The sequence below is a fragment of the Ochotona curzoniae genome, unplaced genomic scaffold, assembly GCF_017591425.1.
Source record: "Ochotona curzoniae isolate NIBS_2020 unplaced genomic scaffold, NIBS_Ocur_1.0 scaffold_2587, whole genome shotgun sequence".
In the NCBI taxonomy this organism is placed as follows: domain Eukaryota; kingdom Metazoa; phylum Chordata; class Mammalia; order Lagomorpha; family Ochotonidae; genus Ochotona; species Ochotona curzoniae.
In genome coordinates, this window is record NW_024467096.1 from 1595605 (window position 1) to 1614022 (window position 18418).

Below are 18418 nucleotides of genomic sequence, written 5' to 3' on the forward strand. Positions count from 1 at the left end.
GTTTAGCCAACCATCTTAACCAATCTCCTCTTGGGCACCTGGGTGGCAGGAGGGCATGTGTCGGGTGCCTGCAGGCCACCGTGTGCTGACAGCCTCCCCACAGCGTGGCTGGCAGACTGCTGCCACTCCTCCCACCACCCAAGCTGAAGGAAGAGACACTACTGCTGATTTCTGAAAAAGTATTTTGTTTTTGAAATATATTTTCACTGTATATAAAATTTTAGCACATTTTTTTTTTCTTTCTCAATTTTAAAGGTGTTTTTCAGTTGTCTTCTGCCTGCATTTTCCTGATGAGAAAATTGTCATCTTTATTTTCACTCTGTCTCTGTACAAAGGTTTTCTTTTGGTTTCTTCTAAAATGTCCTAGTCATTATGGTTTGCATACTTTATTTTTGCCTTAAAGCAGACTTTTTTCTTTGTTTTTATTTTCCTTGGGGCCAAACAAGATTCTTCAATCTGCATGTTTGTAGTTATCATCAAATTTGGAAAAACTGTCATTACTTCAATTTTTTCCCTACTCATACTATCTCTTTAGGCACTCTATACTTACATAAGGGCTTTTGATCTTGCTCGCAGTTCAAGATTCTTCTTTCCTTTTTTAAAAAATTCACTTTTCTGTTTGATTTTGCAGTTCTACTGACATCTTAAAAGCCACTAATCTTCTGTAAAATTAATTTACTATTATTCCTATCCAGTGTATTTTCAGACACTGTAGCTCAAATTAATTATATATCATACAAGCCCCTATCCAACTTTTGGAGTATATAAAGTATATTACTGCCCTAATGTCCTTGGCTAATTCTAACATACATATCATATGATCAGCAGGCTTGTTGTCATTTTATGTCTTGTTTTCCTCTTTTTTTTTTATATGCCTGGCATTTGATTTCATGCAAGATATCATCAGTTTTATTTTGTTGGGGCTGACAGAAAAACAAATTAAGCAATATTTTATAGGACCAAGCCATTTCTTTGGGCAGTAAAGTATGATTTAATTTTTTAGTTAATGTAAGAAACAATTACCCTGTAAAAAAAAAAAAAAGGAAAAGGAAAAAAAAAACAATGATCAAAGCAAATATTCTATGAAAGCACAAGGAAATTATTTTTCTTATTAAAGGTAAATCAAAGTATGTTGAATTCCCACGATTTGCATACTCTACAAAAATGAAGATTTCAAAGTGCTGGTAGTTTGGAAACAATCTGATCCATTGGGGGGGCTTGTGTTTTTTAAACATTTATTTCGCAAGTGTATGTTTATGTACACACTCTGTTCTGCTGGCTCTCTCACCAGAGGCCCACAACAGCCCAGGTTGGGCTGAGCTGACAGGAGCTAGCTGCTCAATCAAGGGCCTTTGTAGGTGGGAGGAACCCAGTCTGGAGAGCCATTCCTGCTACCTGCCCTGGTTTATTTTGGCATGAAGCCGGAGTTAGAAGCCAGAGCCAGGAATCAGGTAATCTGATAAGGGACTCAGGTATCTTAGCTGGCATCTTACCACTGTACTAAATGTTTACTCCTCAGGCCTTTCATAATTTGGCTGGGTAGTCCAGATGTTCTCTATTACTTTAGTAAATTCTTGAACACCCTACCCGATGGCAAGTTATTTATGAGGTTTTCTTGTTTGTCAGAAACAAACACTATCCCTCAGCCTCAGTAAACTCCTTTTAATCTTTTGAGATTCTTGTTTTCCTTGGTATTGTGTAGTTTCCTCGCATTTACCTGGGTATGAATACTGCATAGCTGAAGGAACCTTGAGCAGAATCTGGAAATCTGTGTAGCTCTGTCTTCTAACACTCCTTGTGAGCAAAGTGATCTTATTTCCCCCCAAATTTTTGGCTTTATCTCTAAAACTGAGGCTGACTGATAAATCCCAACAGCACAAGGCAATTGTGAGGTTTATCTGGCTTATTTCTTTTTCTTTGTCTCTCTTTCAATGAATAATGCTTAGTTACCTGAAAACTGATGTGTTACATTTTATTTTTTTATTCCATCTCAACTAGAGGTGAAGTCTTGATAATTTTAATTCACTATTTTTCAACTCATTCCCCAAGAACCAGTGCCCAGAGCCAAGGTTTCTTTACTTCCTTTGTATTACTGTGTCTTTTTACTCTAACTGCCGCTTTTGTCTAGACTTGTTTTCCCTTAAATATTTCTTGAAGAGTCACTGAGTAACAAAATTGAAATACAATCATTGGTTCGCACTGTCAACAAGATCAAAGTTTCCTTAACACAGCATATCTAAGATTTTCATTACTTGCTAGTTTCTGATTCTGAATGTTAAATCCAACAATGAATTATTCCTAATTTTTTACCTCTGTGCTTTTGCATATTTTGTTACCTTTACCTGGAAATACTGCTTTTCCCCAGTACTCCTTGGCTAATTTATCATCCTTAAATATTTTATGGGCTGTTGCCTTCTCCAGGAAGCCATCACCCCTCAGCTTGGGGGATAATTTCAACATACCGTGCAATACGCTACAGTTACATTCATGTGTCCCCTTCCTACTTCACCATATGATCCTGGCAGATAAGGTTTACGTATTATTTAATTTTGTAAATACAATGACAGATACAACACTTGGCATGCAGTAACTGCTTAATAAATGCATATTCATTCTGAATTGAAAGAATGAATTATTTTAACTTTCTGCACAAATATTGTACTTTAAGTATTATCTTTATCACAATACTGAGCTTGATACTTATTAGTAAAATATGTGACAAAACACTTTTTATTATGATCAAAATATTCTCCTTCACATGAGATTCTACTCAAAATCTTACTAAGCTATCAAGTTGATAATAAATGTCTAGTCTTTTATAATATCTATATTAATGTTTTGTTAAAGACACTAGTGATACAGGTTTTGTGTCATGGAAAAGTTACATACAATTGATTTTTTGCAAAGTAAGAGTAAAATTGATAATGCTTTTGATCAAAATTTTAAAAATCATCAACATTTCATTAAACCAAGTCACCTGTTGATCAGTAGCATATTCTGTAGCAGAGTCATAAGTGTAGCTCCAATTTGAACATTGTCAGTTTGCAGTAAATGTAAGAAATGATCACTTTGTAGTACTAAAGGAAGAAAAAAAGGAGGGAGATTAAAGCAAAGATTCTATGATAACAGAAATGGGATTCTCGGGCCCGGCATAATAGCTCAACTGGATAATCCTCCCCTTGCAATGTTGAGATCCCAAACTGGTGCTAGTTCATGTCCTAGCCGCTTCATTTCCCCTTCAGCTTCCTGCTTATGGCCTAGGGAAGCAGCAGAGTAGAACCCACAGCCTCGGGACTCTGTGCCCATGTGGGAGACCAGGAAGAAGTTCCTGGTTCCTGGCTTCCGATAGGCTCACCTCTGCCTGTTGCAGCCATTTGAGGAGAGAATCAACAGATGGAAGATTTTTATTTCTGCCTCTAACCTGTGTAAATCAGCCTTTCCAATAAAAACAAATTTTAAAAAACAGGATTCTGTTCCTTTAAAACCAAATCAAAGTGTGACCCTTTCTCCTAAACTTCTAGGTCTCAAATAACCTATAACTTAAACGGTATTTTAAGACAAGCAATTTTAAACAGTTATAAATGTCATCCTGTTTTTGTACATAGATGGGATCAGACAACTCCCATAAATGCCAAGCTAAGAATTTATTACTTCTCTCTTTAAATTGTAAATATAATAAAAACTAAAGCTTGAATTCCTTTTTCTAGCTATGAATTTCAGTAAACAAAATCACATTTCTTGTGGCTATTACAGAAAGCACACCACATATGACTATTATCAGTTGTCAAGTTCTTGAAAAGTTAATTTTGTTATATAACATTTAAATAATCATGAAATATTAAGTAGATGTTTTTCTTTCATTAGTTGAATTTTTCAGGTTCTAAGCAGTTGTTATGACTTTGCATTGGATCTTTTCCTCAGATGTTAAACTCTCAGAAGCTGCATTTTTCATCTGTAAAATCAGCAACAATAGCTGTTACATGTGCTAATGTGGAATGTCCTAGAACAGGACATACTTTCAATCAATTGTCATTATCTATTCCCTCCTCCATTAACAAGCTGGAATTTTAATACCAGTTATGATAGCAGCTGGCTCTATGTACATTACTCTTACTCTTTTCCTATTTCCATCTCTCCCATACTCAACTCCCATTCTTCATTCCTTTTAAAGTCTAATATTTCACTTAATGACATTTTAAAAATGTGTAACAACTTAGAAAACCAAGCTCACTATCACTAAATATTTCTATTTTAATTTCTATTTCCTTAGTAGCAAAACAAATCTTCTCTGTAGCTAGAAAGAAGCATATTTTCCATTTTTATCTACTTAAAATATTAATAACTCTTGAATTAACTTTGGATTCACTGAAGTCATTTGGCAGATTATTGTGTGCTTTGTTTTATATACTGTAAAAATTTACACTAAGATAAGTTGCTAAACTCATTCTATTTTATTCCTTTGTATAGATCTGTTTTTTTTTTTTTCTTGGAAAGGCAATGCAACAGAGAATAGAGTAGACAGACACATGAACTAATGGCACACTCCCCAAACACCTGCAACAGCCGTGTCTTGGCCAGGCCAAAGCTAGGAGCCAGTGACTCCATTTGGGTCTCCCACATGGGTGGCAGGGGCCATCATCTGCTGTTTCCCAGGCACATCAGTAGGAAGCTTATTAGAAGCAGAGTTACCACTACTTCTACTAGAAATAGCACGGCAAATGGCAATGTAGCCCACTACATCAATCAGCTCCCCATTCTATTTTTCATGCTTTCTTGGAATACATAACGATAGTAAATAATTTGAAGAGTCCTGTTTTGCTTTTCAACTGTAGGCAGATAACTTGACATAGTAAGTTCTATCTTCCTGCTACCATTCTCCTAAACAAAACCCAACACTGTGCCTGTTTATTTAAACTCTTAATAACGAACAATTTAAGCATATTTTAGACACTATAACATTATATACAATCTTAACAATGATAATTCATGACCAATCTTGATGATTCCCTAGCTTACCCCTACTGTTGACCGTTTTCACTCTACTCTTATCATGTCTTAAATCTTCAAATTTCCTGTATTTGGCAAGAAGACCCTTTATTTAGGGTCCTTTCTATGAACTCCTAATAGATTTTGATTGTTTCCCTTCTAGTAGTATCTAGTAGTCTACACATTTCAAGCCCACCTCATATACTTTCTAACCCAAGCCTATAGTCAGTCATTTGTCCAAGGGATTCATTTTAAAGAGGCTGTTAGAAATGCCATCTTTCATGTAACTATTTACATTTTGCATATAAAATTGTTAATGGTTGAACTTAGTTTCATAGCTACTTCATGATTTAATTATCTGAGAGGCAGAGTGAGAGACAGAAAGCTCTCTCACCTACTGCTTTACTCCTTGGATGCCTGCAGAGCTGAGGTTTGTCCAGGCTGAAGGTAGGAGCAGAAAAGCCAATCTCGGCCTCCCAAAAGAGTAGCAAGACCTAGCTACTTGAACCTCTTGGGGTATTTATTAGCAAGAAGCTGGAATGAGGAGCTGAGTTCGGACTTGAATCCAGGCCCTCCAATGTGGGATGTTGGTACCCCAAACATAAGTTAACCCTTGGATATTTTTTTAAAAATTTAATTTCAATTGCATTTTAAGTTTATGTATTTATTTATTGCTCGTTTGGCAATTTTGCAGGTATAGGGCTTCTTCCCCTCCCATCCCAGATATTTTAAGAAAATATCTATTTATTTGAAAAACAAACAGAGCGCACGTGTGTGTGTATGTGTGTGTGTGTGTGTGTGTGTGTGTGTGTGTGTATGAGAGAGAGTGATCAAAATAAAGAAATATTGAGATCTTCTATTCACTAGTTTACTCCCCAAATGGCTGCAACAGCTAGGTCCAGGTCAAGCTGAAGCCTAGAGCCAGAAATTACATCCTGGTCTCCCACAAGGGTAGCAAGGGGCCCAGGTACCTGGGTCACCATCACCATCTGGTCAGCAGAGAGCTGGACCAGAGACAGAGTGACTAGGACTCAGACCAGCACTATGGTACCGGAAGATGTCAACATAAGCGGCCAGCAATGTAACACACTGTCACAACGCTGTTCCCATTCGTGTACATTTTAAGTGGACAGATTAACTAAAGAAGCATTGCTTTTATTATATTTCCTATATTTAAAAACATATAATATATTTTTTAAATTATCCAAGTATTCTGTCTCTTTTTACTAAGTGTTTTATATCAATAATCATAACTGCTTTACATTTCTGGTTAAATAATTCTTTAAACTGGGAACTTTGAATAACATTTGTTCCATAATTAATTATGAAACAATTATTTCAAAATTAATAGATAATGTTTTTTAAAAAGCAAGTGATTAGGCATGTTATTTAACTATTTGTGTGTAACAAACCAGGATTGTTATTCTTATTAATTTACTACATTTGGAAAACAGGAAATAAGAGTGTAAGAGTTGGGTACTATAGCTTTTTTTTTTTAAGATTTATTTTTATTTGAAAAGCAGAATTACACAGAGACAGAGAGACAGAAAGAAAGATCATCCACCTGCTGTTTCACTTCCAAACTGGCCCCACAGCCTAAGCTTAGTCAAATCTAAGCCAGGAGCTACTTCCAGGTCTCCCAGGTGGGTGCAGGGACCCAGGACTTTGGGCCATCCTTTGCTGCCTTCCATGTCATAAGCAGGGAGCTGGGTTGAAGTAGAGCAGCTGGGACTAAAACTGGCATCTATATGGATGCTGGTGCTGCAGAATGAGGGTTAGTTTCTTGAGCCACCGAGTTGGCACTGATATTATGGTATTTTAAAAATTAATTCTTGGGCCCAACAGAGTAGCCTAGTGGCTATGCATCTTGCATATGCACCAGGATCCCATACGGACACTGGCTCTAATCCCAGTAGCCCTGCTTCCTATCCAGCTCCCTGCTTGCAGCCTGGGAAAGCAGTCAAGGACGGCCCAAAGCCTTGGGACCCTGCACCCGTGTGGGAGACCCAGAAGAGGCTCCAGGCTCCTGGCTTCAGATTGGCTCAGCTTCAAACACTGTGGCCATTTGGTGAGTAAATCATCAATGGAAGATCTTTCTCTCTGTCTCTCTTCTCTATATATCTGCCTTTCCAATAAAAATAAATAAATCTTTTTATAAATTATCTATTAATTTTCCATTGAGGAAACAAATGTATTAAAGTTTCCCAGTTTAAAGGACTATTTAAGCAGAAATACATAAAACATTATCATATGGCGCTTACTCTTAACTTGATGGATAGGCTGTAAGTTAAATCATACACTGTATATAGGAATTTCTCTCAAAATAGGTCTAGAATACTATGACATTTAAAATGTAAAAATTTAGCTATTTGAAAGGCACAGTGACAAGGATAAAGAGAAAAACAGAGAAAGAGAGATCTCCTATGCATGAATTAACTCCCCAGATGGTTGTAGTCGGCAGAGAGGCCGAAGACAGGAGCCTGAAGGCTGACTGTGTCTCCCACTGGGTGACAGGAATCCAAGTATTTGGGGTTATCTTCCACTTCTTTGCCAGGCACATCATCAGGGAGCTGGACTGCATATGGAACAGTAGGTCCTGAACAGATGCCCATATGTTTGCTGGCCACACAAGCAGTGGCTTAACTTGCTATATATACTATTCATATTGTCAATGTTGGCTATTTAAGGCTCAGTTTGTGAATTAAGCTTTTACAATTACAGAGTTATTTTAACATTATTGAAATATATTTCAACCTTTTCACACTGTAGCTCTATGTACAGCTTATAAGGCATTTATTTTTAGAAAAAAAAAGTCTGAACTATTAACATTTAATTATATAATAACTATCAGTTTTATAAAAAATCTTTTATCTTACCATGCTGTATAAGTTGAACATGGCCTCCCACAAGCCAGAAAAGAGAATCAGTCAAAATCTGGAAATTGTGCAGTAATTCATCTTTTTCTTCACCCTTAACATATAAGACGAACCAATTTAATTTTTTTAATTTGCTTTTATAAGAAAAAAAAAAAAACTCGCTGGTTTCTAGAACCCAGCGATTAAACAAACGATGTAATTACATGGGTTTGGTTTCTAAATTTCTAAAACCATTGGTTAAAGTGCCTACTAAAAACTAGGATTTCTTAATAATTGCTATGCATTAAAACGAATTGTGGAACTTTGTAAATACACATGGTTTAATCCAAATGCACTGAATCTGAATCTGCAAAGATAAAGTCTGAACATCTGTGATTTCACAAAGTCAGGTGGTGATTTGGTTATGAAGCCAAAGTTGAAAACCACTATAGCAGCATATATATGTAAGGTTATTATTAATAGTGTATTTCAGTTCTGGTTTCCACTCTGACTTGTTAGGGGCAGGGATCATGTCTTTCAGCTCTCTACTATGAACTCACTATCTCACAGTTCTGACACACAGTGAACATTCATTTAACAAACAATTTTTCCAGTCTTCTTTTCTGGAAAGTAGAGTGAGAAATCAGTCTTGAGTGTCACAATGGTAAATAAGCAGCACAGACTCCACTTGCAATTATGTCATTTATGGGCATGTCAACTTGAGTAGAAAGGCATACTTTTGTTAGTTTCTGTCAGCAAACTAACAAAATAAGAAATGGTTCAGTAAACTGACTTTGCCATTTTCAACCAAGGACACATCAGAAAAGGGGTGATAATTCTTCACTGTTATTAACCTCAAAAGATAGTCTTGCACTTCTGATTTCATACTTTTACTTAAAAAGCCCATTAGATAGGAGTCACCGATGTGCTGCAGTAAGTTAAAACACCAATTGGGATGCAAACGTCCCACGTCAGAATGTTGGTTTGAATCCTGGCTGTCCAGCTTTCTATCCAACTTCTTAGTAAAGCAGTTGGAAAAGCAATCGATCACAGGCCAAACACAAAGGCCCCTGCTATCCATGTGGGAGACCTAGATAAGAGTTCTTGGTTTATGGCTTCAGCCTGGCCCAGCATTGGCTAATGTGGTTGTTTGAGGAGTGGATAGAAGAGCCAGTGGATAGAATATCTGTCTTTCTGTCTCTCCCTCTTTCTGATACTCTGCATTTCAAACAAATCAATAAATCTTTAAGACAACAACAAGAAGAAAGCTTTGATTCGATTCCTGAGGCCACTGTTTGTTCATGTTAGCTGTGTGTGTGTGTGTGTGTGTGTGTGTGTGTGTGTGTGTGTGTGTGTGTTTCTCTGTGTCTGAGTTTAGAAATTTGAAAAACCAAATAGAATATTGACATTTCCTCACATTCACCACTGGAGCCACTCAAAAAGGTTCTGGCCTCAGGGAATGTATTTTTCTTTATTACTAGTTAAAGCAGAAAACGTGTTTCAAGAAAATACTATGGACTAAGTATTCATGGTTGAAGCTGCAAACTTAGTTAACTACCATTGAAAAATTTTCAAATGCAGAGCTGATTTTTGGGTAACTGTAAGAACACTTATAACTGAAACCCTGAAAATTAAAATCATTTGTCCACAAAATACTAAATAGATACATACTTTAGCTGCATTGATAAAACATGTTTGCAATCGTCTTCCCAAAATGAGAAAAGTTTCTGTAGCTGATGGAAGTATTTCCTTATAAAATTCCTCTGCATCTTCTCCTGGTTCCAAGCCCACACAGCAATGGCTGAAATAATAGTGCAAATTTGTGTTCATTATAAATTTCAGTTGACTATTTAAACTTTTATACAAAACTGTATCTTGATGAGAACATTTAGAATGCAGCTTGTTGCCAGGCCAATCAATAACTGCTGTTGGAAAACTGGTCTAACAACTTTCTAGGGAAGTAAACTATAGTGTAGGCCTTACTAGTAAGGTCCAGTATTCACAAGACATGAAAACTTCAAAGTACTTCAGGAACACAATAAAGAAAATCGAGTCATATTTTGAATGAATTGGCTGTATTCATTCTAAAACAAATAGGATACCTTCAAACTTTAATTCATGAATATCATTTATATAAACTCATGCACTGTAGATTTCCAGTAGCAAAAATACCTCTCCCAGGGTAGGATTAGTCCACAAGGGGCAGAGAAAGAAATCAAAAGCTCTAATTTCATACCAATTTATACCAGTTTTCAATAATTACACTCTTGTTTTTTTTTATAGACACACTTGTAAGATCTACAAATCTGAATATCCTTTACCATGAAAAGAGAAAACAATAAAAACATAACTTTACTTAGGAGCACATTATTAAATACATTAAAGGGTAGCATTTCATTCAGAGAAATAAGCCCCCCCTCTTCTCTTTTTCCCTCCCTCCCCACCTCCCTAAAACTCTGAATCTAAAGTCAAAACAAATAATTCTTTTGAAATGAAATCAACAATAGAAACAAAAAAGAAAAAGCAAGCTAAAATTTGGGGATTGAATGCATTCTCTCAGGTATTAAGAAGTAGCTTAGGCATTTAAAATATCTGGTCTACCTTCTTTTAAAAACTGACTGTGATATTTTCATTCTATTAATTTTTAGCATGAAAGTGAAAAAGTAATTGCTACTCCTAAATTTTATAGATAGGATGTGTTAACAAAATGATTTTTATATCTCTTCTCTCATCATACTTTTACTGCAGCATCTATTTTACTGCCCATATGATTGCCACTCAATTTCTACTGTAAGTTTCTCAAGCACAGTGCCTTAATTTCTTCACTTCTTCAGATATTTCTCAGTGTACAAAGACTGTATTAGACATCTGGTAAGCAAAAGAAATAATCATTATCCTTAGGGAGGGAAATTTTAGACATTGCAAATAGATATGAACAATAACATTGCATGGAGGGAAAATAGAACGAAATCACCAGAGTAGGTTACCAACACCAGTTAGGCACACAAATAAAAACAGGAGCAAATGTTGAAAAACCACACTGATTACTACATTCCTCAAGAACAAGCAGATCTATTGCCTAATTTTTACCTTAATATCTGGGTAAGCTGTGAAACTGTGGTCCAACCACCCTGGATTCGAGAGCAGTCTTGACTGAGGATCAAGAGGCAATATTGAATGAGGTCGTAACAATATATGTCTTGTTTGATTTTCTTCAATTCTGAGCTTCCTAGAGGGGTGTTACTTATTATTTCTAAGGTAAAGAGAAATAAGATGTTTTTGTGAGCTATTTGTATTTTTATATGTTGAGTAATCATTAAAAATCACTAAAACATAACATACTGACATTGTTATACCATGTATAAAGATTTATCTGGATAACTAACAAATTGTACCAAAAACTGAACTATCATTACTTACACAGTGTTACCAACTCACAAAATTATTTTCTTACCTTTTAACTTCAACAATATTACAGGAACATTTTGCTCAGGACTTTTTGCAACTTCAGCAGCTAACAATAAAATCCTTGGGTCTGTACCCGTTGGCTTCATTTCTCATACAACCTACATTTTTAACAGAACCAGAAAATAAAGCATTCACTATCCAAATACTGTTTGTAATATAAATGAAGACAGATTTTCTTGCCTTAGAAGAGTAGATTTTCATCACTTTTTAGGAAATCCTGATTTTTTTTTCCCAATCTGTGTAATTCTAAAAGAATATTGGATCCTGTACCTCACATATAATAACTATAGTGGTATCAGTTACTCTGTATCAAGAGTTAGGAGTTTCATACTTATTCTCTCTAATCTGTACAACTCCAGGATAAGAACTTACTTTAATCATGTAAGGGAAACTGAGTGTGCAGAAAACAGCTGACATGGCAGGGCTAAGACTGATATTCTTTTCTTTTTTCCTTTAAGATTTCTTTATTTTTATTGGAAAGGCAGATACACACAGAGAGGAGACGAGACAGAAAGATCTCCCATCCTATAGTTCACTCCCCAACAGCTGGAGCTGAGCCAATCCAAAGCCAGGAGCCAGGAGCTTCTTATGGGTCTCCCATATGGGTGTGCAGGGGCCCAAGGCTTTGGGCCGTCCTCCACTGTTTTCCCAGGCCACAGTCAGGGAGCTGGATGGGAAGTGGGACTACTGGGAATAGTGCCAGCACCAATATGGGATCCCGGCATGTACAAAGGGAGGATTTTAGCTGCTACACTATCAAGCCAGGCCCTCAGACTGATATTCTTTAAAAGGTCTGTTTATAGGTTAACCCAAGGTTGGTATCTAGAACATGGACTTTACGAGTTTCCACACTTCTCTGATAAGACAGGCTTACTGTACCTAAAACCACTCTGAACAATGAACACTGTTCATTATAACAATGTGGCTTATGGTGAAACCTGCCTGCATACTGGAGTACCACAATTTTGGCACTAATTTCCACAAAGGGTACCCACATAACTGATTTCCACAGCTTTAACAGAAAACCTGAGGCTGATTGCTTTATAAAGAAGAGTTTAGGGCCCGGCGCGGTGGCGCAGTGGTTAAGGTCCTCGCCTTGCACGCCCAGGATCCCATATGGGCGCCGGTTCTAATCCCGGCAGCCCCGCTTCCATTCCAGCTCCCTGCCTGTGGCCCGGGAAAGCAATTGAGGACGGCCCAAAGCTTTGGGACCCTGCATCCCCGTGGGAGACCCGGAAGAGGCTCCTGGTTTCGGATCGGCATAGCATAGCATCGGCTGTTGCGCTCACTTGGGGAGTGAATCATCGGACGAAAGATCTTCCTGTCTTTCCACTCTGTATATCTGCCTTTCCAATAAAAAAAAATAATAAAAATAAATTTAAAAAAAAAAAAAAAGAGTTTAGTTTCAGCCTGTCCCTACCACAGATGTAGCAGGATTTCAGGTAGTTAATAGAAGATCTTTATCTCTCTGTCTCTTTTTTATTTTAATCAAATGAAAAGCAAATCCTGATTTAAAATTTTCAGTTTTAGATGCACAAAGATATTATCCTTTAATAAAACGGATCATTCTAATGAATGTAAGTTAACATATACTAAGCATTTACTAGGAACTAAGCACTTTCATACACATTAATCTTCACAGCAGTACTATGAAGTAGCCTATAATCATCTCCATTTTTCTTTTTTTAAAAAATGAAGATTTATTTATTTGAAAGGTAGTTTCAGAGAAGAAGAGACATAGATCACACATTTTCCATGTCACTTCCTAAGTAGCCCCAGTGGCTGGGGCTGGATTGGGAGGAAGCCAGGAGCCTGGTGCTCCTTCTAGGTCCCCGCTGGCTACAGGGGCCAAGGACTTGGGGCACCTTCCACTGTTTTTCTAGGCACATTAGTAGGGAGCTGAATTGGAAGTAGAGTAGCTGGGACTCGTAGACTCATACTGGTACCCATATGGAATGACAGCCTGGCAGACAGCAGCTTAATTTGCTGTGCCACAATGCCAGCCCCCAATCATCTGTATTTAACAGATAAACAAAATCTGGAAAATGTCATGATGCCACCAGCATGTATTAATAATAATTAAACCAGTCTAACTCCAAAGCCTATGACTTTAAATACTAGATGCCTTTTATGTAAAACAAATTGTATTCCCAAATAACCTACTTTCCATTCACTTTTTAAAACTATCCTTTGTCATAAAGAGCACTATGGTTCATCCTATGTATTAAAGAGTTGGCCATAACACAATAATTCAGGGTCCGGTGAGGAAGCCTAGCAGTTAAAATCCTCACCTTGAACTCACCATGATCTAATATGGGCACCGGTTCTAATCCCGGCAGCCCTGTTCCCCATCTACCTCCCTGCCTGTGGCCTGGGAAAGTAGTCAAGGGCAAACCAAAGCCTTGGGACCCTGCACCTCTGTGGGAGACCTGGAAGAGCTCCAGGTTTCTGGCTTTGGATTGGCATAGCTCTGGCCATTGAAGCCACTTAGGGAATGAATCAGCAAATGGAGGCTCTTCCTCTCTGTATATCTGACTTTCCAATAAAAATAAACTCATTTTTAAAAAACATAAAATAATCCAAAAATCATCCCTTATTAAGTAAAACATCAATCTTTTTTTTGTTTTGTTTTTGTTTTTAAATCGCTTTATTCAGGTTGGCTGGTAGTCACGACTGGATCATTTATACAGGGACACATACTTCCCGTAGGCAAAGCCCTCTCTCTACCCCAGGACCCAATCCATCCTTGAGAGGCTGGCCAGAGGCTTGAGCCCCAAAGAAATATTTACAACAGACAATCCCTGGCACATGGGAGGCCTGAAACTTTCCAAAGGAGTACACATAATTATCTTATTCTTTCCAGTCAATGAGCCACACTATGTTTCTTTTCTAAAGATGCATCAAAATAAATTCAAACATCCTCTTAGAAGTAATTCACATTAATGCTATCATAAGCAATGCTGCAATGTCAATGTATATATTTTTATTCAATGATATTATTTCTATAGGATGAATTCCCCCTTGATATTGGGTCATATATATAATATGATATATATATATAATATATATATATATAATGTTGATTGGAACATGACAGTTTTCCTCCAAAGTGATTGTTCCAAATCATACTTCTACCAACATCATGAGAATTCTCATTTTACCGCACTCTTAAAATATATAATGTTAACGTTCATGTTTCATCTGGTCTTCGTTTTAGTTTGTATTTTTTGAGTATCAGAGAAGTGAATCACATTCCCTACTGAGGAAGTGAGGTACTAGGCTCACCAGACATTTGTTTTTTATTTTTAAAAAAGATTATTTATTCCAAAGGCATAGGTAGACTCAGAGAGATCTTCCATGTGCTCATTCACTCCCCATATGGCGGCAATGGCCAGGACTAGACTAGGCCAGGCCAAAACTAGGAGTCAGAAGCTCCTTTCAGGTTTCCAACATGCATGCAAGGGTCCACGTATTTGGGCAATCCTCTGCTGCTTTCCCAGGTGTGCTGGTAGGTAGCTAGATCAGAACTGGAACAGCTGGGAATTGAATCAGCACTCAGATACCAGTAACAACTTAACCCACTATGGCACAATGCTGGCCCCCATTTTTTTCTTTTATGTATTTTCTGTTCATATCCATTGACCAATTTTTTATTGTCTTGTTTTATTTTCCCATAAAGCTTTTAACTTACAACAGAGCTGCTAATGGCTGGCTCACTCCGCAAAAATCCACAACGCCTGGGACCAGGCTTGAGGCCACAGCACATGCTGCCAACAGTTCAGGTCTCCCACATCCACAGGGGAACTCAGTTACTTCAGTCATCACTGCTGCCTCTCAGTGCTTCCATTATAAGGAAGCTGGAGACAGGAATTCAGCCCAGGTACCGTACTTATGATCTAGGATAAGGTAACTTAATCCTAGATTAAATTCTCATGCCTAGTTTTACATTTTTTCCTAAGTAAACAACTTATTATTTAAATTATTCAATTACTTTTTAAAAGTTTTTTTTTTTTTTTAAGCCAGAATGAGATAGTGAGATAGACAAAAAAGATCTTCCATCACTGACTCACTTCCCACATGGCTAAAACTGCCAGAGCGAGGCCTGGCCCAAGCTAGACCAGGAGCTTCTCCAGGTCTCCTTTATGTGTGCAGGGACCCAAGCTTCGGGCTGCTTTCTTAAGGCAGGGAACTGAATCAGAAGTGGGGCATGCAGGACTTGAACCAACATTCAGGAGGAATGCTAATACTACAGGCAGTGGCTTTACGATTTTCACTGCAGTGCCAGCCCCTACTTTTACAATTTTTACACTCAAGTGGAACAACTCTTTCTGGACTTCAGCCTTTTGTATCATACTTAGATCTTCTATCCCAAGAGCTACAACACATCTCAACTTTTTTTGTGTTTCTGTGTTAACTTACATTATACTCATGAATGGTTTGAAAAAGGAAATTGACTAGATCTTTTGAGTTAGATAAGGTTATAGACTGGTTACAAAAGGACAAGTGCAGACTTAAGTCATAGATTCTTGAGGTAACTAGCTATGAATAGTTGTAACACAAACTATGGAAAGTGTCATATTTTCATATGTTAAATATACATACACACACGGAAAATATTCTTGGATTCTATTTAGTGTGTATTTTTGGGCTAAAATGATATAATTCATTTTAATATATATTTGGGGGAAAAATCATAGCAAAAGGCAAATCTATACCTTCTGTGGTAGCTGTCCTATCATTTTCATCCCCTGCTAGATCCCTAGTGGCTGGGGTGGTGCCAGGCATATAGTAGGGACTTAATCAGTGCATGGTGAAAGGATGAATAAATGAATAAACCTCAAGCATTCTGAAATACAATTTCTTTAACTTTTGCTTTTCTCTACATCACCACGCAGAAACTCAGATTTCTGGTTGAAAGCATCTTAATATAGACTTAAAAACACTCTCCTTGATTCCATGGTCATCATAATAGCATATCACTAAAATATTATCATCCCTAAGTATATTTTTAGCAGTGTGGTAGATACAGGGATCTCAGATTTTACTTAGGATAGACTTCTTAATATCCTGATGGGGAAAGAAAATTATATATGTATGCATACAAACACACAAAAATACATATATAAATATTAAATGGGTTCAAATATTAAATGGGTAACTAACATGATAAGAATACAGGCCATAAAGTCAAAAAATTGGGTTTCTCTTAAGATTTTTAATTAAACAAAATGCCAACTTCTACCTCCTAGCGTAATTCAAGATTCAGAAAAGAAGGTAGTCTGGAACAAGAAAAAGAAGACAGAACAACTAGTGGTACTCTTAAATGTAGAATGGAGCAGGTACTGGGTGCCGTGAGTGGACCCGGCATTGGACACTGGCATCCCATACTGCAGTGCCTGGGTTGGAGCCCCAGTTCTGCATCCCAACCCAGCACTGTGCCAGTGCACAGCATGGACAGCAGCAGGTGATGACTTCAGGACTTGGTTCCCTCACCCACAAGGAGATCTGGGCTGAGCCTGGCCCGGGGCAGCTTTTGCAGTCATCTGAGGAATGAACCAGAAGATGAAAGATGACTCTCTCTCTCTCTCTGTTTTTCCAATTAAACAAATTATTAATTGAAAAAAAATTAAAATGTAGAATGACAGAAGGGCCCTTAATTTAGGTTCTGACTATGTGCCATGAATTAATGCGAACTGTCTTCATGCATTAACTTATTTAGTTATTTCAACAACTCCAAGGGAAAAGTACTGCCAGTTCCCCCCACCCTTAACAATAAACATATTTAATTTTTGAGAGGTTAATTGGCTTGCATGAAGGTTCAACTTTGGAAATTCTGGAGACTATCAGATGGAATAGTCTTAGTACACCTTAGCAGGGTACATTTAAGGGAAGGATTTGGCCTTGCAGTTAAGACGCTGGTTAGAACATCCATATCCTGCTGTTCATGGGTTCCAAACCCAGCTCCTGTTTCCGATTCCAGCTTCCCGTTTAAGTGGACCCTGGGCAGCAAGATGACGGGTCAAGTGGATGGGTTCCTGCCACCCATGTGGGAGACCTGGATTAATTCGCACCTGCAGATGTCTGGGGCTGTCTGCCTCTCGAATAATTAGTTTTAAAGGACACAAGTTAGACATTTACAAAATCGCCTAGTTATCCTGAACAACCACCACCTGTTGCAGCAACCATTTGTAAACTTTGAGTGCTTCTCCTCTAAAACAGCCCTGCTTCCATTTTTTTTTTTTTTTGGCATTAAATTCAGGAATTCTGACAAAGAGAGCAATTTCTATAAATTATTAATGCTATTGATTGACCTGTTGTCAGAGCACCAACTCTGACCGCAGCCAGGACTCTTGGGAATGGCGGTTCCCTCGGCCTTCTGTGCCACCACTGGTCACTGCGATACGAAGACCAGAATAAGAAATCCAACTCAATCCCAGTTACAACCGATTTAAAGGTCTTCTGTTCCTGACTCTTAGAACGGGCTCTCCCCCGTCGCGTCCCGTCCCAACGCCACAGGGAACTTCCTCGGATACCAAAAGAAAACACAGCGGCGGCGCCGAGCTGCAGAGCCGCGGCCCTTGCAGGCGACTCCTAGGACAGCGGCTCCGGGCCGCAGGCTCCTTCACTGCGAACTCCCCCGCCGCCGCGCCGGCGCCGCAGGCCTCTGCAGGACGCCCAGCCTCGCGCCCCCAGACCTCGCCCCTCCCCGGGCCTCAGTTTCCACACCGAATCCTCACAGTGATGTCCGGTCGGCCGATAATCCCATTCACAATTCTTTAACACGCCGGTTCTCGTCTAAAAGCTTCGAGAGGGGGCTCCCCCGGCACCCCGACTCCTTCTTTGCCTCAGCCGCCACCTCAGATCCGTTACCTCGGCCCCGCACCAAATGACCCGGGTCCCGCCAGACGCCCAGGCACGGCGACCTCGGCCGGGTTCTCGTCTCCTCACGCCGCCGGGCCTGGAGGCGGGACCAGGATCCGCGGGGGCCAAGAGGCGACAGCCCCGAGCTAGCCAATGAGAAGGCGCGAGCGCTCCAGATGGGGCGGCGCGCGTCGGGCGCGGGGCGGAGCCTGTGGTGGCAGCGCTGGCAGCCGCAAGTTCTTCTACCT

The 18418-nt window shown here is 38.7% G+C and overlaps 1 protein-coding gene across 4 annotated transcripts in view; it reads right to left on the reverse strand.

Annotated features, from left to right (window-relative positions):
- The window catches only part of IQCB1 (IQ motif containing B1), a 36075-nt gene extending 24667 nt beyond the window's left edge, over positions 1–11408 (reverse strand). For all 4 annotated transcript variants that reach the window (XM_041002920.1, XM_041002919.1, XM_041002918.1 and 1 more), the window contains exons 1-5: positions 11296–11408; positions 10932–11094; positions 9513–9642; positions 7863–7956; positions 2978–3077 (exon numbers count right to left, since the gene is read on the reverse strand). In XM_041002920.1, coding sequence (XP_040858854.1) covers positions 2978–3077; positions 7863–7956; positions 9513–9642; positions 10932–11094; positions 11296–11395 — 587 coding nt within the window. In that variant the 5' untranslated portion in view covers positions 11396–11408. The remainder of the gene's footprint in view (positions 1–2977; positions 3078–7862; positions 7957–9512; positions 9643–10931; positions 11095–11295) is intronic.
- Between the last annotated feature and the right edge of the window lie 7010 nt (positions 11409–18418).